The sequence below is a fragment of the Grammomys surdaster genome, unplaced genomic scaffold (assembly GCF_004785775.1).
Source record: "Grammomys surdaster isolate TR1022 unplaced genomic scaffold, NIH_TR_1.0 126612, whole genome shotgun sequence".
Taxonomy (NCBI): Eukaryota; Metazoa; Chordata; class Mammalia; order Rodentia; family Muridae; genus Grammomys; species Grammomys surdaster.
The window spans coordinates 1,149,906-1,177,690 of NW_021621401.1; the positions used below are offsets into that span (position 1 = coordinate 1,149,906).

At 50.8% G+C, this 27,785-nt stretch overlaps 6 protein-coding genes, 1 long non-coding RNA gene and 3 other non-coding genes across 11 annotated transcripts; 6 read left to right on the top strand and 4 right to left on the bottom strand.

Moving 5' to 3' along the window:
* Positions 1–3,081: 3,081 nt before the first annotated feature.
* On the top strand, positions 3,082–5,138 carry Ndufb10 (NADH:ubiquinone oxidoreductase subunit B10). The gene is made up of 4 exons (XM_028760855.1): positions 3,082–3,321; positions 4,454–4,592; positions 4,724–4,863; positions 4,983–5,138. Exons 1-4 carry the CDS (start codon positions 3,174–3,176, stop codon positions 5,084–5,086), a joined length of 531 nt encoding a protein of 176 aa, XP_028616688.1. The 5' UTR covers positions 3,082–3,173; the 3' UTR covers positions 5,087–5,138.
* An 83-nt stretch (positions 5,139–5,221) lies between these two features.
* Rps2 (ribosomal protein S2) lies at positions 5,222–6,934 on the bottom strand. The gene is made up of 6 exons (XM_028760854.1): positions 6,743–6,934; positions 6,573–6,662; positions 6,299–6,406; positions 5,714–6,047; positions 5,427–5,518; positions 5,222–5,343 (listed from the first exon to the last, which is right to left on the bottom strand). The coding sequence occupies exons 1-6, from the start codon at positions 6,917–6,919 to the stop codon at positions 5,263–5,265; spliced, it is 882 nt and encodes a 293-aa protein (XP_028616687.1). The 5' UTR covers positions 6,920–6,934; the 3' UTR covers positions 5,222–5,262.
* On the bottom strand, positions 5,556–5,690 carry LOC114615302. Its single transcript, XR_003710456.1, has one exon. It is a non-coding gene; the product is annotated as a small nucleolar RNA SNORA64/SNORA10 family (small nucleolar RNA).
* LOC114615301 lies at positions 6,111–6,244 on the bottom strand. Its single transcript, XR_003710455.1, has one exon. It is a non-coding gene; the product is annotated as a small nucleolar RNA SNORA64/SNORA10 family (small nucleolar RNA).
* Positions 6,935–7,237: 303 nt separating the features above from the next.
* LOC114615276 lies at positions 7,238–7,670 on the top strand. The gene is made up of 2 exons (XR_003710448.1): positions 7,238–7,332; positions 7,580–7,670. It is a non-coding gene; the product is annotated as an uncharacterized LOC114615276 (long non-coding RNA).
* On the top strand, positions 7,384–7,511 carry LOC114615299. Its single transcript, XR_003710453.1, has one exon. It is a non-coding gene; the product is annotated as a small nucleolar RNA ACA64 (small nucleolar RNA).
* A 1,357-nt stretch (positions 7,671–9,027) lies between the features above and the next one.
* On the top strand, positions 9,028–11,450 carry Rnf151 (ring finger protein 151). The gene is made up of 4 exons (XM_028761007.1): positions 9,028–9,096; positions 9,465–9,610; positions 9,916–10,012; positions 10,587–11,450. The coding sequence occupies exons 1-4, from the start codon at positions 9,031–9,033 to the stop codon at positions 11,055–11,057; spliced, it is 780 nt and encodes a 259-aa protein (XP_028616840.1). The 5' UTR covers positions 9,028–9,030; the 3' UTR covers positions 11,058–11,450.
* A 2,548-nt stretch (positions 11,451–13,998) lies between these two features.
* On the top strand, positions 13,999–20,449 carry Tbl3 (transducin beta like 3). Its single transcript, XM_028760853.1, has 22 exons — positions 13,999–14,130; positions 15,336–15,387; positions 15,468–15,563; positions 15,649–15,696; positions 15,801–15,942; positions 16,029–16,113; positions 16,194–16,364; positions 16,442–16,517; positions 16,598–16,691; positions 16,772–16,953; positions 17,044–17,185; positions 17,272–17,330; positions 17,934–18,037; positions 18,483–18,630; positions 18,722–18,952; positions 19,037–19,107; positions 19,185–19,341; positions 19,417–19,475; positions 19,711–19,814; positions 19,899–19,970; positions 20,057–20,215; positions 20,307–20,449. Exons 1-22 carry the CDS (start codon positions 14,090–14,092, stop codon positions 20,417–20,419), a joined length of 2,406 nt encoding a protein of 801 aa, XP_028616686.1. The 5' UTR covers positions 13,999–14,089; the 3' UTR covers positions 20,420–20,449.
* A 287-nt stretch (positions 20,450–20,736) lies between these two features.
* On the bottom strand, positions 20,737–22,706 carry Noxo1 (NADPH oxidase organizer 1). Its single transcript, XM_028760762.1, has 8 exons — positions 22,641–22,706; positions 22,458–22,538; positions 22,216–22,291; positions 21,956–22,133; positions 21,635–21,816; positions 21,429–21,542; positions 21,081–21,198; positions 20,737–20,977 (listed from the first exon to the last, which is right to left on the bottom strand). The coding sequence occupies exons 1-8, from the start codon at positions 22,704–22,706 to the stop codon at positions 20,737–20,739; spliced, it is 1,056 nt and encodes a 351-aa protein (XP_028616595.1).
* Positions 22,707–25,016: 2,310 nt separating this feature from the next.
* Gfer (growth factor, augmenter of liver regeneration) lies at positions 25,017–27,295 on the top strand. Of its 2 annotated transcripts, XM_028760878.1 has the most exons (4): positions 25,017–25,288; positions 25,686–25,882; positions 26,636–26,813; positions 27,166–27,295. In XM_028760878.1, the coding sequence occupies exons 1-3, from the start codon at positions 25,052–25,054 to the stop codon at positions 26,796–26,798; spliced, it is 597 nt and encodes a 198-aa protein (XP_028616711.1). In that variant the 5' UTR covers positions 25,017–25,051; the 3' UTR covers positions 26,799–26,813; positions 27,166–27,295. The 2 variants fall into 2 exon arrangements, with proteins under 2 accessions (XP_028616711.1, XP_028616710.1); XM_028760877.1 differs by having other exon boundaries at positions 26,636–27,295.
* Positions 27,296–27,785: the final 490 nt, after the last annotated feature.

Genomic DNA, 27,785 nt, shown 5'->3' on the forward strand with positions numbered 1-27,785 from the left:
TGCCAGATCCCAGATTTAGCACCTGGCAGGCTCCTTGGCCAGCTCCTGTAGCCAACATGGCTTTTGGTGCCAGTGAAAAACCTGGGAGGGGCATTAGATGGGCAGTTTACAGTGGTGAGAACACCTGGGACCAGGGATATTTTTTGCCATGGTCCTGGGGAATTGGGTGATGACTCTTCAAGGACAAGGACCACTGTGGCCTAATGAGGGATCCTGTTCTTAGGCTACAGCCAGAAGGAAGGTCTTAGTCTGGTAAAGAGGTCTCCTGTCCTGAGAATTATAAGTTAGAGTTTTCCATTGCTGCAATAAAGACACCATGATTGATTCTGGAGAGATAGCTCAGCAGTTAAGAGATCTGTTTTTCCTAAAGTCCCAAGTTCAATTCCCAGCACCCACATTATGGCTCACAACTGTAACTCTAGTCCTTGGGGAGCCAAAATCTTCTTCTGGCCTTTATGGGCACTGCATGCATGTAGGGTAAAGACATATGCAGGCAAAACACTCCTATACAAAAAAATAATAAATACAATAAAATAAAAAATTTAAAGGCATCAAAATCAAAAGCAACCTGAGGAGGAAACCATTTATTTGTCTTACACATCCTGATCACAGTCTATCATTGAGGTAAGCCAAGGCAAAACTCAAGTCAAAAACTTGAAGGGAGAAACTGAAGTAGAAGCCAGGTGGTGGTGGCGGCACATGTCTTTAATCCAAGCACTGGGAATACTGAGGCAGGGTGAATGTCTGTAAGTTCCAGGACAGCCAGGGCTACACAAAATACCCTGTCTTAGAAAGAAAAGAAAGAAAGAAAGAAAGAAAGAAAGAAAGAAAGAAAGAAAGAAAGAAAGGAAGGGAGGAAGGAAGGAAGAAAAAATAGCAGAGCTAAGAGTGTGGCCCAGTTAATAGAATCCTTGCTAGTATGCACAAAGCTCTGGCTTTAGTCTTCAGCATAGCATAAACCAAACATGGCAACACACAACTATAATCCAGCACTTGTATTTGAGACATGGAGGCAGGAAGATCAGAAATCCAAAACCATCCTCAGCTATACTCTTTTTTTTTTTTTTTTTTCGAGACAGGGTTTCTCTGTATAGCCCTGGCTGTCCTGGAACTCACTCTGTAGACCAGGCTGGCCTTGAACTCAGAAATCCGCCTGCCTCTGCCTCCCAAGTGCTGGGATTAAAGGCGTGTGCCACCACCACCCGGCATTTCTTTCTTTCTTTTTTTTTTCCTCAGCTATATTCTAAGTTACAGGCCAGCCTGTGCTACTTAAGACCCTGACACAAAGAAACAAAGAAACATAAAAAAAAAATATTCATACAAGAACCTGTTCTGGTATATTGGGTTGTTTTATGTCAGAACAGAATTCTTGACAGAAGCCAAGATCATTTTGGAAGAGGGAATCTCAATTGAGAAAATATTCCCAGTCAGATTGGCCTTTAGATAAGACTGTAACACATTTTCTTGATTAATAGCTGATGTGGGAGAGCCCAGCCCACTGTGGGTGGGGTCAAGTTCTGTAAGAAAGCGGGCTGAGTCAGCCCTGTAGAACAAGCCCATGTGCAGCACCCCTCCATGGCCTCTATGTCACTCTTTGCTTTCTTCTTTCCTTTGTCTTCTTGGGTTTTTTTTTGTTTTGTTTTTGTTTGTTGTTTTTTTTGTTTTTTTGAGACAAGGTTTCTTTGTGTAGCCTTGGCTGTCTTGGAAGTGTAGACCAGGCTGGCCTCGAACTTCCAGAGATCTGCCTGGCTCTGCCTCCCAAGTGCTGGGATTAAAGGTGGGTACCACTGCTGTTAGACTTTTTCCTTTTTTTTTTTTAATTAAAGACTTTATTTTATTTATGTGTATGAATGTTTTGCCTGCATGTATATCCGTGTACCACTTGTATGCCTAGTGTTCTTGAAGGCCAGAAGAGGGCATCAGACTCCATGGAACTGGAGTTACAGACCATTATAAACCACTATGTGAGCAGAGAGTATCAAACTCAGGTCCTCTGGAAGACCACTTAACTGCTAAACCATCTTTCTAACCTCTTCTTTTTCTTTTGAGAAAAGGTCTCACATGATAGGCCATCTGGCTTTGAACTCATGGAAATCCTGCCCTTGGCCACCAAAATGGCCTGAAACTACATTTCTGGCTCCCCAAGCTGGTATTGAACTCCTGGATTCCAACAATCATCCAAACTAAGACCCTTGTGTAGCTCCACATACAGATTTGTGCCACTATTTTTGTTTTGTTTTTGTTTTGTTGAGAGTGTTTCTTAGTGAAGCCTTGGCTGTCCTGAAACTCACTGTACGGACGAGGTTGTACTGGAACTCAGAGATCCACCTGCCTCTGCTGCCTAGTGCCAGGACTACAGGCATGCACATTATTTATTACATAATCAAGATTCTGTAGTTGTAGAATCACTGAGTCCAGCAGGCTTAAGATGTTCCGCAGGGATAGTGGTTTTACACTATACACTAAGATTCTATGATACCAAAATGATAAGATTTATGGGTCTGACTTCGGTGTCATAAACTGATGTTTATATTATACTAGTTTATGGTAAATCTCCACAGCTAATAGCTCTATTTCTTAGCCCCTAACTCTGGCAGGAGGTGATCAGCACCTAGATGACACATAAGTGAGAATTTCCACTGCCCAGGTTCTAAATACATAAACTCAAGAATTTGGGCAGTGCAGTCCTGGAGAATGGACAACTCAGGGCACAAGTACTCAGGGATCAGAACCACCAGAAGCAGGGCAAAGCACTCTGTGCCTAGGGTAGGAAACCCTTTTTCCCTATGGACACAACGGGACAAACCCTGCCTCTTCAGGGACCCACCAGCTCCCAAGGGACCTTAGCAGAGTCTAGATAAGTTGTTGTCTTGTGTGTGTAGTCCTTCCAAGCCATGTTCATCGTATTCCCTGCTATCTTAGCTGGTAGGTCAGGGCAAAGCATTTCCAGGCATTTGGTGACCTCTGTCCAACTAGACCAGGATACCACAGTGTGCTGGCAACCACAAGAGGGTGCCCGAGAGGCGAACCACGATCCCATGGTGCCTCGCGGCTGCCCACTACGCAGACGTAGCTGCCGCCTTTCTGCGCAGGCGTAGAGGTCCCGCGTCCTCTGCAGGCCGAGCGGACCCAGACGCGGAGCGAGTGGAAGGTCGGCAGGGTTTGCTTAAACCATGCCAGACTCTTGGGACAAGGATGTGTACCCGGAGCCCCCGCGCCGCACGCCTGCTCCCTCGCCGCAGACCTCGCTCCCCAACCCCATCACCTACTTGACGAAGGCTTACGACCTCATCGTGGACCGGCCCGTGACCCTCGTGAGAGGTACAGGGTCTAGAATTCCGTCCGCTTAGTGGAGACCCCGGTATCCCACGGATCCCACATTCAGTTTCTGCCCCCTGGAACCACTACAGCTACATGCCGGCTGTCCCGCACCCAGAGTCCCCGAGTCCAAATCGCCTCAATACCAGTGTATCTAGGACACTTTTATATCCTTATATCCGAGAAACGTCCCGGAGCTGTCACCCCAGGCCGTTCCCAGGGCCTCCCGTCTTCCCTGCTGCACCGCGGGATAATCCACTTCTTCCCGGGACTACCTTGTTTATAATTCTTTTTGCCTTCAGCAGAACCCAAACTAACCTTTCCTCGACCCGGGTCGCTCTTTTAAGCGGTGGTGGTTGGGTTCTGGGCGGTTGTGATGCATGCCTTTAATCCCAGCACTGGGGAGGCAGAGGCAGGTGAATCTCTGAGTTTGAGGCCAAACAAACAACAAAAAACGGTAGTGGTGGGGAATCTAACCAAGTAGCGGTCAATAAGCCCTTGTTGAAATGGACCATTTGTATCCATCTGCATGGTCAGGGTGGTCATTTTCGTTCTCTTTGGGCCAGTTTCACCTGCGCAAAGGTGTGTTTTAAATGGCTATGCTCTTTATCCCTGGTCCTAGAGAATGATCCGCTCAGCCAGAATGGTGGGCAGCAGCTGGATCATGCTGGGCTTAAGCAGCTCACTTATCCAGCATTTGGGGTCCACAGCATGCTAAGGTGGTTTTTCTTTTCCTTAGTGTTGAGGATCCGATTGTGGGTGGCTTCTTTGTGAGACATTATCTTCCAATATTATACAGCTGCTCAGTAGCTTGAATTAGAAAGTGTCACTGCCCCTGGCTTACAGGTGGCCCTTGTGCTAAGGAAGATGGTTTCCAAACCAGTCCCAAGTGCATTACTGCAGTAAGGTCAACTACATTTTTGGTAGCATCTTAGACTGGGACTCTGCCTCTGAGTTCCTGATAGACCCTCCTTGCCTACTTGACTCCACCCCACCCCCACGGGGCAGGTGAGCTCACTTAAGTTCTCATGTAACTGAGGGTGGTGACTACTGTTGCCAGTTCTTCATAAAACCAGTTCTGTAAAAGCTTGGATTAAGATGACCGCCCATTGAGTTCAAGGTGTTCTCTCCGCAGAATTTATTGAACAGCAGCATGCCAAGAACCGAACCTACTACTATCACCGACAGTACCGTCGAGTGCCAGACATCACAGAATGCAAAGAGGGTGATGTCCTGTGCATCTATGAGGCTGAGATGCAGTGGAAAAGGGACTTGTAAGTGAGCAGGAGGGACCACTGGGCACCATTGTAACCCCACTCCTCCTAATAGACCCAGCTTTCTGGGCTGAGGTAGTCCTCTATCCTTTCAAATTCTTGAGAGATAGACACTGCTATCCTACTTACAGCAAAGTTGACCAGGAAATAATGAACATCATCCAGGAGAGACTTAAGGCTTGTCAGCAGAGGGAAGGAGAGAGCGCACATCAAAACTGTGCCAAGGAATTGGAGCAGTTCGCCAACGTGTGTAAAGCCTACCAGGACCGCTGTGAGTGGCCCCGCTTTATCTCACCCTTTACCTCCTGGCTCTCCCTACCTACTCAACAGTATGTAGTTGTTTTCCCAGCCACTAAAACCTTGTGTGTAACAAGCTCATCTCTTCTCCAGATCTTGATCTAGGAGCCTACTGTTCTGCCAGAAAGTGCCTGGCAAAGCAGAAGCAGAGGATGTTGGAAGAGAGGAAGTCTGCCAAGCAGACTGCTGCTGCCTAAGATGCTATGATTCATTCCACTGTTGAAATAAAAGTGCTGGGCTCAGACACAACCTGTGTTTCTGGTGTCTAAATTGCACACCCATATCTGGCATATTAGCCAGAATACCATAAATGGGGAAAACAGACAAAAAAATTAACAGACTTAATTCATTTATTTTTCTTTTATAAAAACCCTTATGTGGTAGCCACAGCTGGAGCCTGAGTCCTCTGAACAGAGACTCTGGTGTGGGTCTTCACAAGATGGTCAGTGAATTCCTAAAAAGAGAAGTAGGACATTAGTACACAGCACGCCCCCAACTTAGGTAAGAAAGCAGCCAAACACACCACCAACTGCATACCTGATAAGGAGACTTGGTGAACACAGTCTCTTTCCAGAGGTCGGGGGTCAGGTAGCTGTAGGTCTTGGAGATGGCATCGAAGGTGGCCTTGGCTGTAAAACAGTAAAAAGGGTTGGTTGCCCATGAAGGTGCTGTTGCACTCCTAGGAACGGAGAGGCCACTTTAGGGCAGGTCTGTCGTGCATTAGGAGGGCCTTCCTCTCCCTTAAAATGAGCCAACCACACCACACATTGGGCCTGCATGATCCAGCGGAGCTGAGAGAGGCCATAGTTGATCGAGCTACCTACCAAAGTTACCCAGGGTGGCAGTGCAGCCCCTGGCTGAAGTATAGCAGTCGTCTATGCCGGCCATCATCAGGAGCTTCTTGGGCACAGGAGCAGAGACAATTCCAGTGCCTCTGGGGGCAGGGATGAGACGCACCAGCACAGAGCCACAGCGGCCTGTCACCTTGCACGGAACAGTGTGGGGCTTGCCAATCTTGTTCCCCCAGTAGCCTCTCCGCACAGGGACAATGGAGAGCTTGGCCAAGATGATGGCCCCTCGGATGGCAGTGGCAACTTCCTTGGAGCACTTGACACCAAGACCAACGTGACCATTGTAGTCCCCAATAGCGACAAAAGCCTGTGAAAAGACTTAGGTGAAATGGCTGGAGATACCTGGTGGCACCAGCACATCCCTGACAGGACCTGTAGTGCTCCTCTAGGCGAGAGAGGCCACTGTGAGGCCAATCCAAAGTCCTGGAGGAACTCCTTTTCTCTCTCTCCCCGTACGAAAGTCACACGGGTAAATCCTAGTGTAACCATGCAGAGTGAGAGAGTTTTGCTCGGCCCCACTGTTCACACAGCTCCATCTTGCCATGAAACTTATCTAACCTTGAACCTGGTCCGCTGGCCAGCCCGAGTCTGCTTCTGCACTGGCATAATCTTCAGAACCTCATCCTTTAGGGATGCACCCAGGAAAAAATCAATGATCTCAGATTCCTATACAAGAGATTTTGTGGGAAACATGTTAAATTCGCTCCTTACCAACGAACAGAAGGAGGCTATTCCGATTCCTCTCCTCGACCCGACAAATGTGGCAGCGCACTAAGACCCATCTAGAGAACGTTCCCGCCCAGATTGTTTATATACCGAGGCGTCTTTGTACCTTAATGGGCAGGGAGAACAAGTAGATCTCCTCCAAGGACTTGATCTTCATGTCCTTAACCAGGCGGCCCAGTTTGGTGACGGGGATCCACTGAAGGAAGACATCAGTCAATGGGCTGCCTCTCCATTGCATGGGAAGAGCATCCCGTCCCGCCAGCGGCCCAGACCTACCTCCTTGTCTTCAGCTTTTCCTCCACGAGCCCCGCGGCCTCGACCACGGCCACGGCCTCGACCACGACCGCGGCCCCTAAGACCGCTGCCGAATCCTCCACGGAAGCCACCGCGGCCTCCTAATCCTGGGCCCCCGGGTCCTCCGGGTCCTCCCGCTGCACCGGCGTCATCCGCCATTTGCTAATGACAAGAAAAAAAGAGAAGTCAACTCGACAGAACCCTAGGCTCTGCGGTCCAGCCAAAGGTGTGTCCGTCCGGATGTCCACGGATTCCCACAGACCAGGCCGCAAGGCCAGGCCACAGTAACGCAGACTCACGTGTTTTCCCGAAGAAGAAGAAGAGGGAGGCCGTGCGGAAGGGAACTTTTATATTGCGCCAAGAGCCGCGAGATCTCGCCTGTCTCTGCAGAGCACCTGCAGGCTAGGATTGGCTGCATCTTGTCCCGCCCCCGCCTTGTTCTGCCTGCGCCTGCGCACTTTCCCTCTCCGAAGCCGTGCCCTACATCGACCGGAAGGACGTATAAATGCTCGCGCCGGCACCTCCTGGTCCTCCTAGTGTCCATGAACTCGTGGTGCGGGTTGTTTGCCCAGGTAGGTCGTTCCTCATGGGCTTCTCGAGGCGTACGCTATCGAGAAATGGGCGTTCGTTGAAAATCTCCCTCGGCTTTGGCCTGTGGCCGGGGGTGAGATTCGGCGCCCAGAGCCACAGAGGCCTTAGCTCACCGCCTGCTGCCCCAGTGTGGGAGGGTGAAACCCAGGCCCCTACATTCCAGATCGCCTCGCCGCCCCTGCGGTTCAGCTTGTGGCCACAATCCTAACCATGTCATTTATTCCGCAGGTTCCACTGGATCTGGACGTTGTTGCCGCCTCTCCGGCGAGAATGGAAAGGCTCGGGTGTCCTCTTTTCTCAAATAAAATGGTTTAACTTACCGCGTGTTAATGTTTTGGAGGGTTCCCATAAGTGTAAGTAGAAAGTGCATTTGTAACCGTTGTGTTAGTCCCAGCAGTCAGCATCTGGGTAGCTAAGGCAGGTGGATTTCTTATGAGTGCTTCATTTTGCTTGCATGTATGTATGTGCATCACATGGCATAACCGATGCACATAGCCATAAGAATGTTTCTTCAATCTTTTTTTTTTTTTCTTTTTGATGAGACTGTCGTGCTGTGCTGTGTACTCTTAGGAATGCCTGGAATTTAGCAATCCTACTTGAGCCTTCCAAATGCTGGGATTACACTGACTGGAGCCTGGCTGTGGTTACCTGTACTGGAGAGACCATAGTGACAACACTGAGAGCCAGTCAGTGTAAAGGTGATCACAAGGGCTAGAGATGGCTTAACTGTTGTCTACAAGGTTATGGACACACGGATGCACAGACCTATGTGCAGAGAAATCATACCTACACATGGATACATTTATTTTAAAAAGATGACCACCTAGGCTAAAGTAAACTTGCAGGAATGTGTTGGCATTTTTTTCCCTAAATAGGATATTAGTGATGACCACTGAAGTTCACGTTAGTGAACCAATACATTTAGTTTACTGAGCATGTGTGGCCCCACAGCAGCTGTCCCACCCTGTCAGATTATGATCTGGAGTGGCCTTCAAGTATGCTGTTGTCACTCCCAAGATGGCCTTCAGCCAAATGAGACTGGGTGGGGCGGTGGGTAAAACAGCATTTCTTTGTGTAGCTCTGGCTGTCCTGGAACTCACTTTAGATTAGCCTGGCCTCAAACTCAAAAAGAGCTGTACTTGCCTCTGTTGAGATTAAAGGGGTGTCCCACCACCATGGCCTGGCCAAAAGGAAGATTTTCAGTGATGTCAGCAACTCTATTACTATTGCCTTAGGCCTGCCTTATGTGCTTACTTGCCATGTGACCTTTGTACCAATATGGAGACCATGTTATACCCAAAGAGGAAAAAGCTACACTAGCAAATAAATATATATATATGCCATAACTCAGTTGTCTACTCAAAGCCTTTCTTAAAATTTACAGTTAAAACCCCTTTGGGCTTTTCCACAGGATAGACTTCCTGCTGTGGAACTTAGTTCTTGGTGAAGGGATGTTAGTGAGGAAGGACAGCCTCTAGAAGCTTGGTTCTTTTGCTTAGGCAGCAGATGTCAGCCACAACTAAAGCAGTGCAGTGAATCCATAGACAACTGAGTTGAGGCCACTCACTTTCAGAGGGAAAAGCAAAGGGTAGGTGACCATGAGGTAGGGCCCAGTGGGCTCTGGACTAGAGCTGTGATTGGCTCATGCTGGACAATGCCACTGTGATGTCAGTCCATACATGCTGTCAAATGGAGGCTCCTGGACCCTTCGTCTCAGTGGAGCTGCCGTCCAGATACAGATCATGGTAAGTTTCTGGTCTCTTCACCAACTCAGATTTGTACAGTTCCAGACAGATGCCCAGCTGTCCCAAAATAGATTCTATCTCACTCTGAGAATGCATGACAGTCCTTTTATGGGACAAAACCTTTGAGAAGGTTCTTAATGAGTATATACTAGAAACATTCCAGTTGGCAATCTTGGGAATCACCCCCCCACAGACTCACCCTTGAAGTGGGTGCAGACCCCTCTAGGCTCTCTATGTAAGTTTCTTTGTATAGCTGTCCTCCCTACCAAAAGATTGCTGGGTTATCTTGCTGGTATGAGTGCTTGTGGCAGGGGCTTGGGTCTGGTCCCACCCAGGCTTTGGCCTTAACACTGACCTGGCCTTTGCAGAGTGGTGGGTACGATCTCAACCTCTTTGCCAGCCCTCCTGACTGCAACTTCCTGTGTTCCGTCTGCCATGGGGTTCTCAAGAGGCCAATGAGGTTGCCATGCAGTCACATCTTCTGCAAGAAGTGCATCTTCCAGTGGCTAGCCAGGTGTGCTGGGAGTACAGGAGAGTGGGGTTGAAGCTGGGAGCCAGTTCCTGCGGCCAAGAATGGGAAAGTCAGCCAAAAACTGGGTTCCAATGTCTATAAGACTCACCTACAAAAACCTAGGACACTAAGCATGTGTGTGCCCTTGCTTCAGGTGTCTGAAGTCCCCAGCCTCAGCTTGGGAGCAAAAACCTCACTGTAATGCCCACTTCATGCCTTCAGACAGAAAGGAAGGACTAGCTGGGTTACCCCATGAAGGTTGCTCTGACAGGCATGACTTCCAACATCATACTCATGCCTCCTTCTAGACAAAACACCTGTCCATGCTGTAGAAAAGAGGTGAAAAGGAGAAAGATGGTCCAAGTGAATAGACTCCGAAAAACCATTGGCCGCCTACATGTCAAGGTAGCTCTGAGCTTCCACTCCCGTCCTCCTGGGGGAGGAGGGGAGGGGCAGGGGGCTGGGACAGCCAGAAGAGATGGAAAGAACCAAGAATAGGCCAAAGGTCATAGACTTGGCAGAAGACTATGGCTCATGGGTCTACAACTTGCTGTGTGGGTCCCTTAGAACTTCTGGTGGAATGTGGGGATTATGAGGCTCAGGGATGAAGTGCCATCACCTTTCAGCACTCTTTTATTTATTCTATGTATATGAGTACACCATCATTGGTCTCTTCAGACACACCAGAAGAGGGCATCAGGCCCCATTACAGATGGTTGTGAAACACCATGTGGTTACTGGGAATTGAACTCGGGACCTCTGGAAGAGCAATCAGTGCTCTTAACCACTGATCCATCTTTCCAGCCCAGCCCTCTAACTTTACAAAATGAAGAAGCTTGAAATCACAAAAGCTTAGGAGGCTCCAGAGTTCACTTGTTTCATAGTCTGTGGATTATCATAGATTAGAGATTACATGGGAGCCCCAGCTGACGGTTACTAATCTAGTTTAATACATACTGAGCCTTCTCATACTCCCTAGTGCAAGAACGCTGCAGCTGGCTGCTTGGTGACATGTCCTCTGGCTCATCGCAAGGGGCATCAGAACTCATGCCCCTTTGAGCTGATGGCCTGCCCCAATGAGGGTTGCACTGCACAGGTTCTGCGTGGGGTCCTAGATGAACACCGCCAGCATTGCCAGCAGAATGGACAGCAGCGCTGCCCCTTAGGCTGTGGAGCCACTCTGGCTGCCTTGGAGAGTGAGCAACACAACTGCTACCGCGAGCTACGTAATGCTTGGGTCCAACGCCATGAGCGCAACCGGACCCTGCTGTTGAGCCTGCTGGGACATGTACGCCGGGTGCACCGCACCACCAACCTCATCCGCCGGCAGCTGGCACAGCTGAGCAACTTCCTGGAGGATGATACCCTGCTCCTGAATACCCAGGTGCAAGAGATTGAGGTTGCCCCGGAGACTGAGATGTGGGGTGAGCAGGGCCAAGGTGTCTTATAGAGGAGTTAAATAAACGCTGAGCCCAGGCCAGGCCCACCTCAAGTCCTCGGTGCCTTCTATGTGTTCTGTTTTCCTTGTCACCCCTGCAAACCTTCCATATCAGACACTGCCCTCTCTCCCCTAGATTGTTCTCCCAGGCTTTTTTTCTTCTGAGACAGGGTTTCTCTGTAGCTATGGCTGTGTGCCAATACTGCCCCACCATCTCCCAGACACTAAGTTCTTTCCCTGGTTGGATCTACCACTGAGTAGTCCCCATCCTGCAAACCTGTTCCCTTCTTCACTAACCCACCTTTTCTCTCCATGGCTTTTCTGCACCTTCCTACTAGACTAATAGCTTCCTGGCTGGTAATACAAATGACTCAAAACCCTAACAAAGAATAGAAGTCAAAGAAATCTGTCTTTTCTTGTATGTAGTCTCCTCTGAATTCCTCACAGCCAGCCAACCAGCTCAATCTAAAGCACCATGTCCAGAAAACCACAGGCCTCCTGGCCTTACAACATCAATGGCTCAGGTGTTGATTTCTTCCTTTTTTTTTTTTTTTTTTGAGACAGGGTTTCTCTGTGTAGCCCTGGCTGTCCTGGAACTCACTCTGTAGACCAGGCTGGCCTCGAACTCAGAAATTCAGAAATCCTTCTGCCTCTGCCTCCCAAGTGCTGGGATTAAAGGCGTGCACCACCACTGCCTGGCTGGTGTTGACTTCTCAAAGAAGCAGCATTACTACCTAACTTCAAATGGTCCCTCCTACCCTCTGCCATCCCTTGCTAAATCTGCATTGACACATACATATTTAACTACTGTGAATTTTTTGTCCTCCCTGGAAACCCTACTTGGTTCATTGAAAAATAGCTTTGTAAGAGCAAGGGTTTTGCCGGGCAGTGGTGGCTCACACCTTTAATCCCAGCACTTGGGAGGCAGAGACAGGTGGATTTCTGAGTTCGAGGCCAGCCTGGTCTACAGAGTGAGTTCCAGGACAGCCAGGGCTACACAGAGAAACCCTGTCTCGAAAAACCAAAAAAAAAAAAAAATTGTTTATTTGAGACAGGTTTTTACTACAGAGCTTTGGTTGACTTGATGTTAAGTAGACCAAGCCAGTCTTGGATTCAGAAATCTGTTTGCCTCTGCCTCCTGAGTACTAGGGTTAAAGGCATCTCAAACCATGCCCCGGCCAAAAGCACTTTAAAAATCCATGTTAAGATAAAAGGTCTGGAAGCAGGGTAGTGGTGTCACATGCCTTTAATTTCAGCACTCATGATTCAGAGGCAGGGGGATCTCTGTGAGTTCAAAGCCAGCCTGAGGTAGATAGTTTCAAGCCAACCAGAGCTACATAAAGGCCTTGTTGCTTGTTTTCAGAAATAATACACACACACACACACACACACACACACACACTGGGCCAAAGATATGTCTCACTGAGTAACTCCTGCCAAGATAATCTGAGTTTCATCCCTGAGATCTACACAGTGGAGGAAGCTACTTCCATGTCTCTATACACGTGCCATGTCAAATGGGAAGACGTGGCACACACATACACATTAAATGATAACTTGAGAGTATCTGAGAGGCTGAAACAGAAAGAGCTTGAGCCTGAAGCCAGTCTAGATTAACACACAGTTCCAGACCAGCCTAAAACTAACTGAATACATAACCAGACTCTACCTTAATCATCTTTTTTTTTCTGAGACAAGGTTTTTCTGTGTAGCCTTGGCTGTGTTTAAATTCATGCTATAGACAAGGCTGACCTTTAACTCAGAGATCCACCTGTCTCTGCTTACAGAGTGTAAATTTAATTTCTTTTAAAGATTTATTTATTTATTATGTATCCAGTGTTCTGCCTGCATATATACCTGCAGGCCAGAAGAGGGCACCAGATCTCATTATAGATGGTTATGAGCCACCATGTGGTTGCTGGAAATTGAACACAGGACCTCTGGAGAAGCAGCCAGCACTCTTAACCGCTAAGCCATTTCTCCAGCCCGCAAGTTAATTTTTTAAAGAAGTTATTTATTTTATATATATGCTGTATCTGCATGTACACCTGCATGCTAGAAAAGAGCATCAGATCACATTATAGATGGTTGTGAGTCACCATGTAGTTGCTGGGAATTAAACTCAGGACCTCTGGAAGAGCAGTAAGTGTTCTTAACCGCCATTTCCATTTCTCTGGCCCCTGCAAATTATATATATATATATATATTTTTTTTTTTTTGGTCTTTTGAGACAGGGTTTCTCTGTGTAGCCCTGGCTGTCCTGGAACTCACTCTGTAGACCAGGCTGGCCTCGAACTCAGAAATCCACCTGTCTCTGCCTCCCAAGTGCTGGGATTAAAGCCGTGCGCCACCACTGCCCGGCGGAAATTAATTTTTAATTAAAAGAAAACAAACCGGATGGGCACGCCTTTAATTCCAGCAGTCTGTGAAGTAGAAGTAGGCGGATCTCTGTAAGTTTGAGACCAGCCTGGGCTACAGAACTTGTTCCAGGGCTACACAGAGAATCTGTGTCTCGAAAAAAACAAAAAACAAAAGAAAGAGAGAGGGAGGAAGAAAGGGGGGAAGAGGAGAGAGGTGAAAGGGGAGAAGGGGGATAGGGAGGGGGAGGGGAAAGAGGAGGGGAGGCGGGGAGAGGGAGAAAGAGGCAGAGAGGCAAAAGTCCTGTGCAAGGTCACAGAAGCACGTGAGAGGAGAGGAAGCTTTAAGCACTACAGAGACACCAATCCGTTGTTCTAAAACGCATCTCATCTGGCAAAACCAAAAAGAAAAACAGATACAACGAAAATAGTAAATAAACAATAAAAATTTAAGACGTTCAACAAGGTAACCACTGCCAGCTTCCACCCTGGAAACGCCTCCAGCTTCCATTCCTAGTGCCAGAAGCCGGTTCCCACAGTAGCGGTCTCCTGGCGCGCATGCTGATGACGTCAAGGTAGCGGCGACCCATGACGTCATCACATCGTGCCTTGAAGTGCAGAGTAACTCACTGGCTGTCTCACGCGGGGAAAGGCTGCTGAGCTTGGAGGGGAGCGCTGCCCTGGGACATGGCTGAGACTACGGCGGGATTGTGCCGCTTCAAAGCCAAGTAAGTCCTCGGAGGAGGCGCCGACCTCTAAAGGAAATGGGGAGGAACCAGAAAAGGGAGCTAGGAGTTTAGGAGAGGCATTCATAGTGATACCAGGGGCTCTGAGTCCCATGCTCAGTCAGTTCCCCTGTGAACTGCTGCTGTTTAGTGCTAGGCTAGGAAAAGGCTCTGCCTTTATCCATAGTGTGTAGTTTTCAGATAAATAATTTCCATCTGTCACTGAGTGAATTGGATTATGGCAAGCAAGCTCTAGCAAAGAGAAGCCTGGGTACTGACACCATCTCTATTGATGGGTTAACTGGTTGCAGAGTCTCGGAGGCTGGTTTTATTTTGGTGGACAGACATCCACGGACTGGACTTAGGGGGTTGGGGGCAGGGCATTTGAATTTGGAAAGACCAGCCCTGCCTACATAGAGGGTAGAGGCAGATGACCTGGTATAGGGTCTGGACCAGGAGCAATGGCGCTGTAATGTTGACCATTAAGAAAGATGGGCAAAAGTCCTTCTGAGCAAGGCCGCGTAATATCACAGAAGCATGTGAGGTGTGAGAGGAGGGCAAGTTTTAAGCACTGCAGAGACACCCCTCAGTTGTTCTAGAAAGCACTAGACAACAGAGATGAAAGTGTAGGTAAGAAATCCAGTGAGGAAAAAAAAAAAAGAAATACAGTGAGAACACTGGAATGGCCACCACCATTACCTCCCAGGAAACTTCAATGCCTTGGCTTGGCATGAAGCAGTAGAGAGAGTGGGAAAGAGGGCAGCATTAGGCAGATCCCAGAAATCACAGCTAGTCAGGGAGAAACCAAATGAGGCTGTGGCCAGAGGAGTGTGGTGGCATGCTGGACCTCACTGGTCAAGACTTTGAGAGTACATTACCTTTTCCTGGCCTCCCACAGCTAGTAGGGAGCCCCTAAAAGACCTCTATGCTGAAGCCTGGGCTATTGGGCTTCATGCTCTTACACCTGTATGATGACCTTATGAGATCCACTCAGGCATGCTCACCAACTAGCTCTGGGTCTCAACCTTTCTGTAATGACATCATCCTTCCACAGAGATGCTTGGTTTTCACCCCTGGGTTCCTGCTGCCACCTAGGCATTCTGCAAGGGCAAGGATTTGGCTAGGACAAATCCTAGGACAGCACCTAGTGTTCTGGGCACTAGGCCAAGGAGGTTAGGCCATCATTCAGTGTCCTATTCTTTTCCCAGCTATGCTGTTGAGCGAAAGATTGAACCTTTCTACAAGGGTGGGAAAGCCCAGGTAACTATCTCCTGGGGCAGTTGGGATAGATGGGTAGGGAGTACTGAGTAGTTCCTTGCCTGAGACCCTTTTGTTCCTAGCTGGACCAGACTGGCCATTACCTCTTTTGTGTCTGTGGTACCAAAGTCAACATCCTGGATGTGGCCTCAGGGGCTTTGCTTCGGAGTCTGGAGCAGGTGAGAACAGACTGGGGCAGTTGTGAGAGGCCCTAGGGGAGGGTAGCATATTCTTATGGTTTCTATATTCCCATTCTTCTCTTAGGAAGACCAAGAGGACATTACTGCCTTTGACCTCAGTCCCGATGATGAAGTATGATGGGAAGGGGCAGTGGTTAAACTCTGGTACCTCCCTTCCACACTGAATTGGCAAGCATGTATCATCTGACATCTTTATTATCCCACACCCTCCCCTAGGTACTGGTAACAGCCAGCCGAGCACTGCTGCTGGCTCAGTGGGCCTGGCGAGAAGGCACTGTCACTCGGCTGTGGAAGGCAATACACACAGCTCCTGTGGCCTCCATGGCTTTTGATGCCACCTCTACACTGTTAGCCACAGGTAGAGCCCCAGCTAGGTGGGTGTGTTGGGGAGGGACACTAGAACAAGGATTCTGTATGCCCTTAACCTCAAACACATTCCTACAGGCGGCTGTGATGGGGCTGTACGTGTCTGGGACGTTGTGCAGCATTATGGAACACACCACTTTCGAGGCTCGCCTGGTGTCGTGCAGTGAGTTAGGGTGGCAGAGGAAGGATGAGCAGAGGCACCACCCTTAGAAGTCCAGCTCATTTGTCTGTCCCTGCTTTCAGTTTGGTGGCCTTCCATCCAGACCCCACTCGCCTGCTGCTCTTCTCCTCAGCTGTGGACACTTCAATCCGCGTGTGGTCACTGCAGGACCGCTCGTGTCTGGCTGTCCTGACAGCACACTATAGTGCTGTCACTTCTCTGTCCTTTAGTGAGGATGGCCACACTATGCTCAGGTCAGTAGCTGGCTACTGGTGGGTGGAAAAGGGAGACCAAGGCTGAGATTGCAACAGAGGGACCTGTTTCTCCTCAGCTCTGGCCGTGACAAGATCTGCATAGTTTGGGACCTTCAGAGCTACCAGAGCACAAGAACGGTGCCAGTGTTTGAGGTATGGGTGCCTGCGGGCCAGGGCCAGGGATGGGGGATGGGATGCTTGGCTGTATAGGTTCTGAACTTGCTCATCCACAGAGCGTGGAAGCCGCCGTGCTATTGCCTGAAGAGCCGGCACCTGCACTGGGTGTGAAGAACTCGGGTCTACACTTCTTAACAGCTGGCGACCAAGGTGTGGGGGAATGGCCACATGTGGAACGGGTGCTGGGGGAAGCCTGTGGACATCCTTCAACAGCCCTTGTTCTCCTACAGGGATCCTTCGTGTGTGGGAGGCAGCTTCTGGACAGTGTGTATACACCCAGGCACAAATGCCAGGCCTAGGGCAGGAACTGACCCATTGTACCCTGGCCCGTGCTGCTGGCCTGGTCCTCACTGTCACTGCCGATCACAACCTGCTACTCTATGAGACACATTCCTTACAGTTGCAGAAACAGGTAAGCATTTGTTCCTGCCTGGTGCTGGGCTTAGGCGTTAGGCTTTGCATGCAAGCCCTCACTTACGACTTTCCTTCCTGTCTCCCACAGTTTGCTGGCTATAGTGAGGAAGTGTTGGATGTTCGGTTCCTGGGGCCCAATGACTCCCACATCATCGTGGCTTCTAACAGCCCTTGCCTGAAGGTGTTTGAGCTGCAGACTTCGGCCTGTCAGATCCTCCATGGTCACACAGGCAGGTCCTCAGCCTGGACTTGATAGTTCCCCTTCCTTGCCTCCTTGATAGACCTGTTCTCTGACCAATCCTCCCCTCTCTCCCAGACATTGTCCTGGCCCTGGATGTGTTCCGGAAGGGGTGGCTTTTTGCCAGCTGTGCCAAGGTGAGACCCAAGAAGAGATATGATGGCAGCTGGGCAGTGGTGGCACACACCTTTAATCCCAGCACTCGGGGAACAGAGGCAGGCAGATCTTTGTGAGTTCGTGGACAGCTAGAGCTACATAGGGAAACCTTGTCTTGAAAAAACGGAGAGATGCCTCAGCAGTTAAGAGTACCAACTGTTCTTCCAGTGGTCCTGAGTTCAATTCCCAGCAACCATGGTGGCTCACAACCGTCTGTAACAGGATCTAATGTCCTCAGAACAACAGTGTACTCATATACATAAATAAATAAATCTTTAGCAAAAAGTATTTTTGAAAGAAAGGAAGAAAGGGCCGGGCGGTAGTGGCACACGCCTTTAATCCCAGCACTTGGGAGGCAGAGGCAGGCGAGTTTCTGAGTTCGAGGCCAGCCTGGTCTACAGAGTGAGTTCCAGGACAGCCAGGGCTACACAGAGAAACCCTGTCTCGAAAAACCAAAAAAAAGGAAGAAAGACAGACAGACAGATGAGGTTGGAGGGAGGATTGAGAGGCCTGGGCCTCCCAAGTGAAAACCAAGGCAAGAAAACCATGAGTCATCATTTCTCCCCAACCCCCACTTTCCACAGGATCAGAGCATACGCATCTGGAGGATGAACAAGGCTGGCCAGGTGGCCTGTGTAGCTCAGGGCTCTGGCCACACACACAGCGTGGGCACCATCTGCTGTTCTAGGTAGTGGCTCAAGACTGGGCCCAGGGTTATCCAGGGAGGGAAAGGCCCAAGTCACTGGGTTCTAGCACAGGGTGGAAAAGGAGTGTACTCATCTGACCATGCTTTGAGGCTTTAGCAAAGCTGTGGAACCGAGAAAAGGCCCAGGGAGACTCAGGTGCCCTTGGAAGGTAGACAAAGTGGAAAGGACTTGAAATGGGGAGAATGGCTCTGAATGAGACCCTGCTGGAGAAAGTGGCCCTTCATTAAGAGTTTGACCTGTGGTTTGGCACCAGTTGCTTGGTGCTGAGGGTACATGACCCAGGCAGAGGCATTTGGGGGTGATGTTGGCCAGTCTGCATGCTGAGATGATCCTTCTGGTCCTGATCATGGTGCAGAGGGCAGAGCTTGGTGTACTGCAGCCAGTGTCCTTCTGCCTGAGCAGTGTCTCCTTTCTTGTTGGGTACAGGCTAAAAGAGTCTTTCCTGGTGACGGGCAGTCAGGACTGCACTGTGAAGCTCTGGCCCCTCCCTGAAGCCCTGCTCTCCAAGAACACAGCTGCAGACAGTGGCCCCATGCTTCTACAGGCCCAGACCACTCAGCGCTGCCATGACAAAGTAGGCAGCCACACATGGTCTCTGGGATGGGGTGTGGCCGAGCCTTTGCTGAGATGGGTGTCTAAGTTTTGCTATCTGCTTTCATCACCAGGACATCAACAGTCTGGCTGTCTCCCCCAATGACAAGCTGTTAGCAACAGGTTCACAGGATCGCACAGCTAAGCTCTGGGCCTTGCCTCAGTGCCAACTGTTAGGTGTTTTTTCAGGCCACCGACGTGGCCTATGGAATGTCCAGTTCTCACCCATGGACCAGGTGCTGGCTACAGCTTCTGCTGATGGCACCATCAAGCTCTGGGCACTGCAGGACTTCAGTTGTCTCAAGGTAAGTATTTCCCCTAGTCCCGTCCCCTCTGTAGTAATATACCCTCCTGTACCCATACTTAGGTCCTCTGTCTCTCCCCTGCAGACATTTGAGGGACACGATGCTTCTGTACTGAAGGTGGCCTTTGTGAGCCGTGGCTCACAGCTGCTGTCTAGGTGAGTGGGCTAGGAATGGGCTGGAGTGCATGGTGAGGGACGTGGCTTACACTGAGTCCTTCCATTCTTAACCTCAGTGGCTCTGATGGGCTCCTGAAGCTGTGGACCATTAAGAGCAACGAGTGTGTGCGGACCCTGGATGCTCACGAGGACAAGGTCTGGGGGTTGCACTGCAGCCGAATGGATGATCGTGCCATCACTGGGGGCAGTGACTCCCGAATCATTCTCTGGAAGGTTTGAACCCTACAGGATGGGATAAGGCCGGGCAAAGGGCAGCACAGGGCTTGTCTGACCCTAATTTGATCCCAGGATGTGACAGAAGCTGAACAGGCAGAAGAGCAGGCCAAACGGGAAGAGCAGGTGATCAAGTAAGTGTGGGCTCAGTAGACCCCACTGCATTCCCTCAGCAGCAGCATCCCTTGCATGTCCTAATAGTACTAGCTCCTGCATCCAGCAGCCGCAGCCGCAGCAGCCGCCGCCGCAGCCTCTATATGTTCCCTGCCATGCAGCATAGGAAATGGGTTGAGGTAGGGTTCATACTTATGAACACTCAGGCCTAGCCAGGGTCTCCGGGTGACCATGCCCTTTCCTCTGTCCCACCAGGCAGCAAGAACTGGACAACCTGCTCCATGAGAAGCGGTATCTCCGGGCACTGGGCCTTGCCATCTCTCTAGATCGTCCCCACACTGTGCTAACTGTTATCCAGGGTCAGTGCCTGTCCCAGGAGGAGGCTGGGGGAGGCTCCAGGGATCGATGAGCCCTTTCCTCAAGCTCAGACTCTCTTCTCACAGCCATCCGGAGGGATCCAGAGGCCTGTGAGAAGCTGGAAGCCACTGTACTCCAACTACGAAGAGACCAGAAAGGTCGTGGGCAGGCTGCATGGGGCCAGGCTGGGGAGGGAGAGACCTGGTGGGCAGAACAGGTTGGTGACCATCCCTGATACCTATAGAGGCCCTGCTGCGCTTCTGTGTCACGTGGAACACCAACTCCAGACACTGCCATGAAGCCCAGGCTGTGCTTGGTGTGCTGCTGCGGCATGAGGCGCCTGAGGAGCTGCTGGCCTATGACGGTGTGCGGGGTGCACTGGAGGCCTTGCTGCCCTACACTGGTATGTGAGGTGGCCCTGGGTCCAGGGATGCTCCTGGTGGGTTCACAGAGAACCCCCCACCCCAGCCCAAATCTCCTCTGTCTTCCTCTAGAGCGGCACTTTCAGCGGCTTAGCAGGACACTGCAAGCAGCCACCTTCTTGGACTTCCTATGGCACAACATGAAGCTGTCCCCACTCCCTGCTGCAGCTCCCCCACCCCTGTGAAACACATAAAAGTTACACTTTTCTATCTTGGCTTCTCATGTTTATCTGATCAATCTCTCCCAAAATCCTTGGTCACACTTGGCTGACTGAGGAGTCATCTATAGAAATTCAAGACCATTCCTGTGCCAGTCCCTCAGTGCACAGTGATTTGGTTGAAGTCATTCCAGTTTTATTTAGAGGAAATAGAAAGTTGGCTGGCCCACAGCCCTGCCAGCGGTAAGAGCCCCACCCTCATCCTGCTTGCTTGGTGAGATATGGATCCCTGCTTTGCCTGAGGTTGACTTTGACAGTACAACCTCTGCAGGTCAATACAGTCCTCAAGAGGGAACCTGGGTCCCCTGTTCCTGTCCCAGGCCCAGTGCCCTGCGGGTGATGGAACAGCAACGGCTCTGGATAGCACTCATACAGGGGCGAGTTGGTACTACAGGGGGGACGGTCTTATCCTCAGCCACCTTGTCTGCCCCACCACTGTCTGGGAGCCCTGGCCTGCCCAGGAGGGAGCCCAGCCCTTCAGGTTGCAGCAACACTGCAGGAAGCAGGCCTGTCCGGCCATTATACCTGCAGGAAAAGCAGGGCTTGGTTAAGGATTTACCTATGTTCCCGTCCCGCCAGGCAGGGCCTGCCACTGCTCCACCATACATAGACACACACACCACTGTACCTGCACAGCCACCAGCCTCGGTCTGAGGGTTCCAGCACATGTACACGTGCCCCTGAGGGCACAGATAGCTCATCACAGCGACTGCCCTCATAGGCCTGGGTAGCACAGAACTGCCTCCCTAGGAGAGGTATTTGGGGATCACTGTAGAGCTGCAAGGCCAGAGGCCTCACCTTTCTCTGGGTTTGCCTCTAGGCCCTGGACTGCTCTGAAACCCACTTGGGCTTTCTTCTGGCTCTAAGCAGCACCCACATGCCTAGTGCCCCAGTACTACCTCCCTCCTGGGTGTGGTCTCAGCCTTGCCAAAGGTCCATTCATAGTGGCGAGCTTATAGTAGGGATGGGCTCATACCACTTCCTTGCAAAGCCAGGCCTGACTCTTGCCCTTGGCCTGTTGCAACCTCCTCCAGGTATGGAGCTGGAAACCAGGCTGTCTGCTGATCCTTGTTCGCCACCAGCCACCAGCCTGTTTGAGAGACCAGGAGAAGGCTCAGATGTCTAGGTCTGCATCCATTTTGATCAGGGAAAATCCCCAGGTTCTTAGTAGTGTGGCCTTACCTGAAGGATGTCGTAGTAATATGTCCAGAATTTCTTGGGCCTGAGTGTGGAAAGGTCTGTCTCTTGTGTCAAGAGTGTGGAAAGTCTGTAAACAGCGCATGCTCTGAGCTTCCAGACTATGAATAGTAAGGCTGTCCGTAGGTTGGGGTAACGGCTCCTCTGGTGTGGGCAGGATCACCAGGCTGCGCAGTGCAGCCAGCACATATAAGAAATAAGTAGGAAGGATGGGAATACCCCTTTCTCCACATATATATAGGTCAGCCCAGCCTCATCTGCCCTTCCGCCAAGTGATGGGCTGGGAGTAGGGTGAAGGTTAGTCACCTGCCAGGAGGCAGCATGGGCTCCAGATCCAGAGGTTTAGGTGCAAAGAAGCCATTGAGTGCTGAGCTCTTCAATATGTGCTCTGAGGTTGCTAGCAATGCCTGTACATAGGTGTCCAGCAGCTGCAAACGTGCCAGGCCTCGGCCAGTATGCCCCCAACGTGTCAGCAATGGAGCATCTGCCCAGATTCACAAGCAAACATTGTGGGACCCCACTCACCCATACTTGCCTTACCATCCCATGACCCCTGCAGGCCTGACCAGGAAGCTTGGGAAGAACTCGTTCAGATCTCCGTAGCAGGCCTGCCTCCACGGGGAAGGTTTTCTTAAGGGTCTTCTGATGGGGAGAAGCATGTGTTAGGCTCTGAAAGTGGAAAGAATCCCCCAGGGAAGGAAGGGTCCCTAGAAGAGCTCCTACAGGCAGAAAGAGAGCTCCAGACCGAGTATCTATAGGACTGGACTGGGGAAGATACCCATTGAAATCTAATCCCAGTGTTACTTACCTGGAACTGCCTAAACTCATCCCAGCTCCTTCGAGCAAAGGTGTCACTGTTGTCTGACCAGCACACAGAGAAGGCAAATGTCTGTGAGGAAAGGTAGAGGTGACATCTCCTTCAGACTTTGCCAGCTCCCCTTTCACCTCTTTGGAAAAAATCTGGGCAGGGGTGAGTGGCAGTACGGTCTACCTGGAGTCGGTCCATCTGCACCAGGGCTACAGCGTGGGCTGACACTGGGTGTCTTGAACTTGCCATGATTACGGATGGCCTCCCGAAGAGTGCTTGAAGGAGCTCTGAGCATCCGGAAGAAGTGAAGTGGAATTTCCCCAACACTGCCCTAAGTGGAGTCCCTGCAAAGCATTCACACTCCAGCAAACATTCAGTTTCCTGGTTCATCTTCCAGCACAAAACCAGAGAGGATTCATCACAGGAAGACTGTGCTAGGGGGAGGGGCAAGCCTGGGCAGGTGGAAGGGAAAAAAGTCCTTTGTACAAGACTGTGCTGAATCAGAACCACCTGGGGCTTCTTTCCTTCCTTAGAAGAAAACCAGTAGGGAGTTCCACCATCAAAGTGTCTGCCGCCTCAACTTCACCTGCCCTCTCTGCCTCTTCTCCACCCTGCTGTGACCTCCTCCAGGGTGTGCCTAACAGTTTGCTCTTGGAATTCACCCTGGGCTACGGTATAGTACAGTACAGACATAGACAATCTGAATCAACTACTGCATCATTTTTTTTTAAAGTTGCTTTGGGTTTTTTTGTTTTTGTTTTGCTCTGTTTTGGTTTTATTTGTTTTTGAGACAGGGTTTTGCTAAATTATCAAAGTTGGGATATTACTGCCTTAGGCTCTACTGAGCAGCTAGGACTGCTCAGGAATGCCTAAGGCAGGTCACTAGGTCATGAAACCTACCTCCTTCCTTGGCCAAGTCTTGACATTCCCTTTAACAACTTACATACCAGCTTTTTTAGAAATGTTGGAAGTCAGAAGAGAGCAGCTGGAAAAGGGGTGAGTACCTACCACTAGGGACCTAGAGGAATTGTGAGCCCCTCTCACCACCCAGTTGACAGCCTCTGTCTACTCCCCCCAACCCTAGATGCTCTCCACTCTACATAGCCACTGCCTCTTCTCAGATACACACAAAGGAGCCCCCAACTCTGGAGCTAAAAAGAGGTTCCTCCCTGTCTCTAAGAATCTGCTCTCAGCGGGCTGTGGTGGCACATGCCTTTAATCTCAGCACTCCTTTAATCACAGCACAGAGGCAGGAAGATTTCTGAGATCAAGGCCAGCCTGGTCTACAAAGTGAGTTCAGGACAGCCGGGGACTGGTTATACTAAGAAACCCTGTCTTCGAAAAACAAAAATAAACACAACAAAACATCCACTGTCCCAAGTTACCCAACATCTCCCACTCTTTTTGGGGAAAAAAAAAAGCCACTCATAAGTAGAACTCTAGGTTCTGACTCCATCTACCTCCTCCAAATCCTGCCCCCAGCGGCCTTGGTGTTTCTGCAAAATGTCAAGAGTTTGAGCTGATTCCTTATCCCAAAGGCCCGTGTCTAAGGATCTCCACACCCTCTGCACGGCTTTCTACCAGTTTTGTAAATAAGATTTATTCTGGTGACTGGCTTTTTCCCATTTGCACCACTGGTTAAAGGCTAAAAAGGGAGGCTTGTTCCTTGTTATGCTCAGTGGCAGAAACAGCACCTGGAGCAGAGTAGCCACTGTACAAATATTTGCAGAATGAGTGAACGAACGAACACATGGAGGCAGGGGAAGGAATTCTTCCTGTGATGGCACAGGCATTTAAGTCAAACACTTGAGAAGGTGGTGTGGTAGTGGTGGCAAAAGATTCTTCACTCCTCTACACAGAGTTCGAAGTTAGCCCAAGTTACATGAGACTGTCACACAAAAAAAATTCCTGAGGCTGCTATTGAAATAGGAATAATGATCTTTTATCCAAACTATAGGATGAGAACAACCCCTCTCTAAAGGTTGCGGCGTGGGGGATAGTTAGTAGGGCACTGGTCGCCTCTGCCCACTAGTACTGTCTGGTCTCTGTGAGGCCACGCCCCGTCGCGCGTTGCCAAGGCACCGAGAAGCGTGTAGGCGGGCACGTCGTAAGGCAGAAAGACCCCAAATCTTGCCGCTGCTTAGGGTCTGAGCCAAGCGATGGGGGTGATGCGAAAAGCATCTCGGAACTCATCTTGGCCCAAGATCTCACAGCCGCAGCGCGCTTTCCACGACACACTTCACTTCTTCTGGAGGAAGCCTGAACCCCACCATGGACCACGCACGCCGGGCACGCGGCGGGCAGCCAGGCGCAAGAGTACCCGCAGAGCCCGAGCCGCAGCCACCTGTGCCGCCTCGGCCCGGGCCTCCGGCTCCGCCTCCTCCCGCCCCGAGGCCTCCCACTCCGCCGCGACCCGGGCCGCCGCCTCGGCCCCCAGCTCCGCCCCGCCGCCAGGCCCCGCCTCCTGCCCCAGCCTGAGCCCAGCCCCGGGCTGCCTTTGCCGCTCCTGCCGCCGCGCGCTGGCGGTGGCCTGCGCGCTCGTCTGGCCTGTCTCCTACACGCCCTCTTGGCCCCGCTGCCCGCACGCCAGCAAGATGGCGGCGCCCAGCGAGCCCGCGGGTTTCCCTCGCGGCAGTCGCTTCTCCTTCCTGCCGGGCGGAGCGCGCTCCGAGATGACCGAGGACCTGGTGACTGACGCGCGGGGCCGCGGCGCAAGGCATAGAGATGACACCGCCCCTGCCGCGGCCCCGGCGCCGCAAGGTTTGGAGCACGGCAAGCGACCGTGCCGGGCCTGCGTGGACTTCAAGTCGTGGATGCGGACCCAGCAGAAGGTGCAGATTTCCCGCTTGGCCGCCGGGCCCGGTCCCCAGCCCCACACCTGGTTTCCAGGTGCCGGTCGGTTCAGCTCCCGCAGGGACCAAGCCCTCAGGGTTGCCTATGCCTAAACATGTCCACCCCTCACCCACACACACCGTTAGGCTCAAACTTTGAGCTTTCAGCCACCGGCTGGTTGGATCGAGTTAGTAGGCTGTCAACTGAGAAAGGGAGCGTCCTTGTTTCCTTTATTTTTATTAATTAAGTAATTTATTTGTTTATGTATTTATTTATTTATTTTGTGATACTGGGAATCCGAACCGAAACGCAAGCAATCTGCCACTGGGTTGGAATTTTATGGGGCTTTCTGGTTGAGTAAGAGTGAACTGACCTTTAGTCGGCCTACTTCTGCAGCGGGACATCAAGTTTAGGGAGGATTGTCCACAGGATCGGGAAGAATTGGGTCGCAACACCTGGGCTTTCCTCCATACGCTGGCCGCCTATTACCCGGACATGCCCACGCCAGAACAGCAACAGGATATGGCCCAGTTCATACATATATTTTCCAAGTTTTACCCCTGCGAGGAGTGTGCGGAAGACATAAGGAAGAGGTAAGTTGTGGCTGTTCCTCTATCAGTAAGGTCCCTGAAGGTGGCCTTGCTGATGTCATAGAGAGGAACTTAGAAAAGTAGATTCAGAAGTGACAGGTTTCTAGGAAAGCGATCACCAAAAGGGTTGGGTCAGGGGGGCCTTCTCCTTTTTCAAAAGCCTAGTTCTTTGTTAATCTTAAAGCTCTTAGGAAGGGCTTCCCTCGTGGGCAGATTAGCCGGGACTCAATTTGGTTGCTCAAGCTAATCCCTTAGCTTGGTTATGGACTTTAAAAATTGGACTGAAATAAACTTTTATCACTCTCAATGGCCTAACCTGTTCTCCATAGGCATTTCTAGGTTGGACCCATGGGTGCAGTTGAACTTGTTATTTGAAACCTGGGCAGTTAGGAATGGGGGGAGCTCTTGCTGCACCTTGCCCCTGGTGCTGAGAAACAGTTCCTTGTGCCAGGCCCCACCTGTCTATAGATAGCCTAGGGCTAGAGACCATGGGTGTGGCTCTGATTATTACGAGGCTGTAAACTTGCCTGCTTTAGTATATCTTGCTCTGGGCTCATGCCAGGTGAATGTGTAAGCAGCCTAGGAGTGTTGTTCAGGAAACTCTAGATTCAGCCCCGCTCTTGGCTTTCCCATTCCCGTGGAACGGAAGGTATCCTGAAGTTTAAGTCATAGCTGTGCCCCAGCTCCCTGTCCCCAGACGCTGGCAGGGACAGAGGAGCCAGCATCTCCTCACATCCTTCTGCGCTTCTCTCAAAGGATAGGCAGGAACCAGCCAGACACGAGCACTCGAGTATCCTTCAGCCAGTGGCTGTGCCGCCTGCACAATGAGGTGAACCAGAAGCTGGGCAAGCCTGATTTTGACTGCTCAAGAGTCGATGAGCGTTGGCGTGACGGCTGGAAGGACGGCTCCTGTGACTAGAGGGTTACCAGCAGGGTGTGTTGGGGCATCTAGCTTCCATGGGCAACCTGGCTATCGAGGGACAGCCTGATTGATTAAAGTGCATCTGAGCCAACACTTGTTTCTGTGGTGGGGGGAGGGATCCCCAGAATACTGCCTATGGGAACCCTACCACAGGATTAAGAGGTGCCTACTATAGACACTTGGATGGCCTCCTCAGCTAAAGCCTCATGGGACTGAAGGTGAGAGGCAGGAGTGGTCCATGGTGCTCCGCACCCTTTATAATTTAACCCATTAATACATTTGGGACATAGTTACCCCAAAGGAAGATGGGCTAGACCGTTGCCTTCCTACTACCTAGCCCTGGCTGCCTGGGTTTTTCTCTTAGGGTGTACCAACCATGGGGCCCACTGTCAGCCTGGCACATGGTCTTCTGCAGCAGTGACAAGCATGTCAGCAGAGGATCCTGGGAACAGCTTCCTTAGCATTTGAGACCAAAATAAAACGAAGTGACTTAGGAGGTGCTTCCTGTGTGCTTTGTACTTGGGTTTACAGTGATGGACTGGCCCAATGCTTTGTACTTGGGTTTACAGTGACGGACTGGCCCGATTTTGCCTGTGATTGGTTGGGTCCTCTTATCTGGAGTTCTGGCAGAAGTCACCATGGAGCAGCTGAGTCAGAATTCCCAGGCTGAGAAAGAAGCTGAAGAAGACTGGGGTCTGTGGGGTACAGATGGGGGAGTGGTCAGAGTGTTGACCGCACTCAGGGATTGCTGAGTATAAACCCTGCAGCTGTTGGGCATCTCTGGATCTGCTCAGCCAGATCTATCCTTAGGCTAGACTCCCAACCAGAGCATCCCAGCAGCATGTGCCCCAGTCCTACGATCATAAAGATGACATGGCTTCCTTGTGCCTCCAGTAGGGCATCCCCACCTAAGGAGGTCCTTAGGTATGCCGGCTTCTGCAGGGGATACTCAAAGGGGTCCGACAGCAAAAAGGATACGGGAGC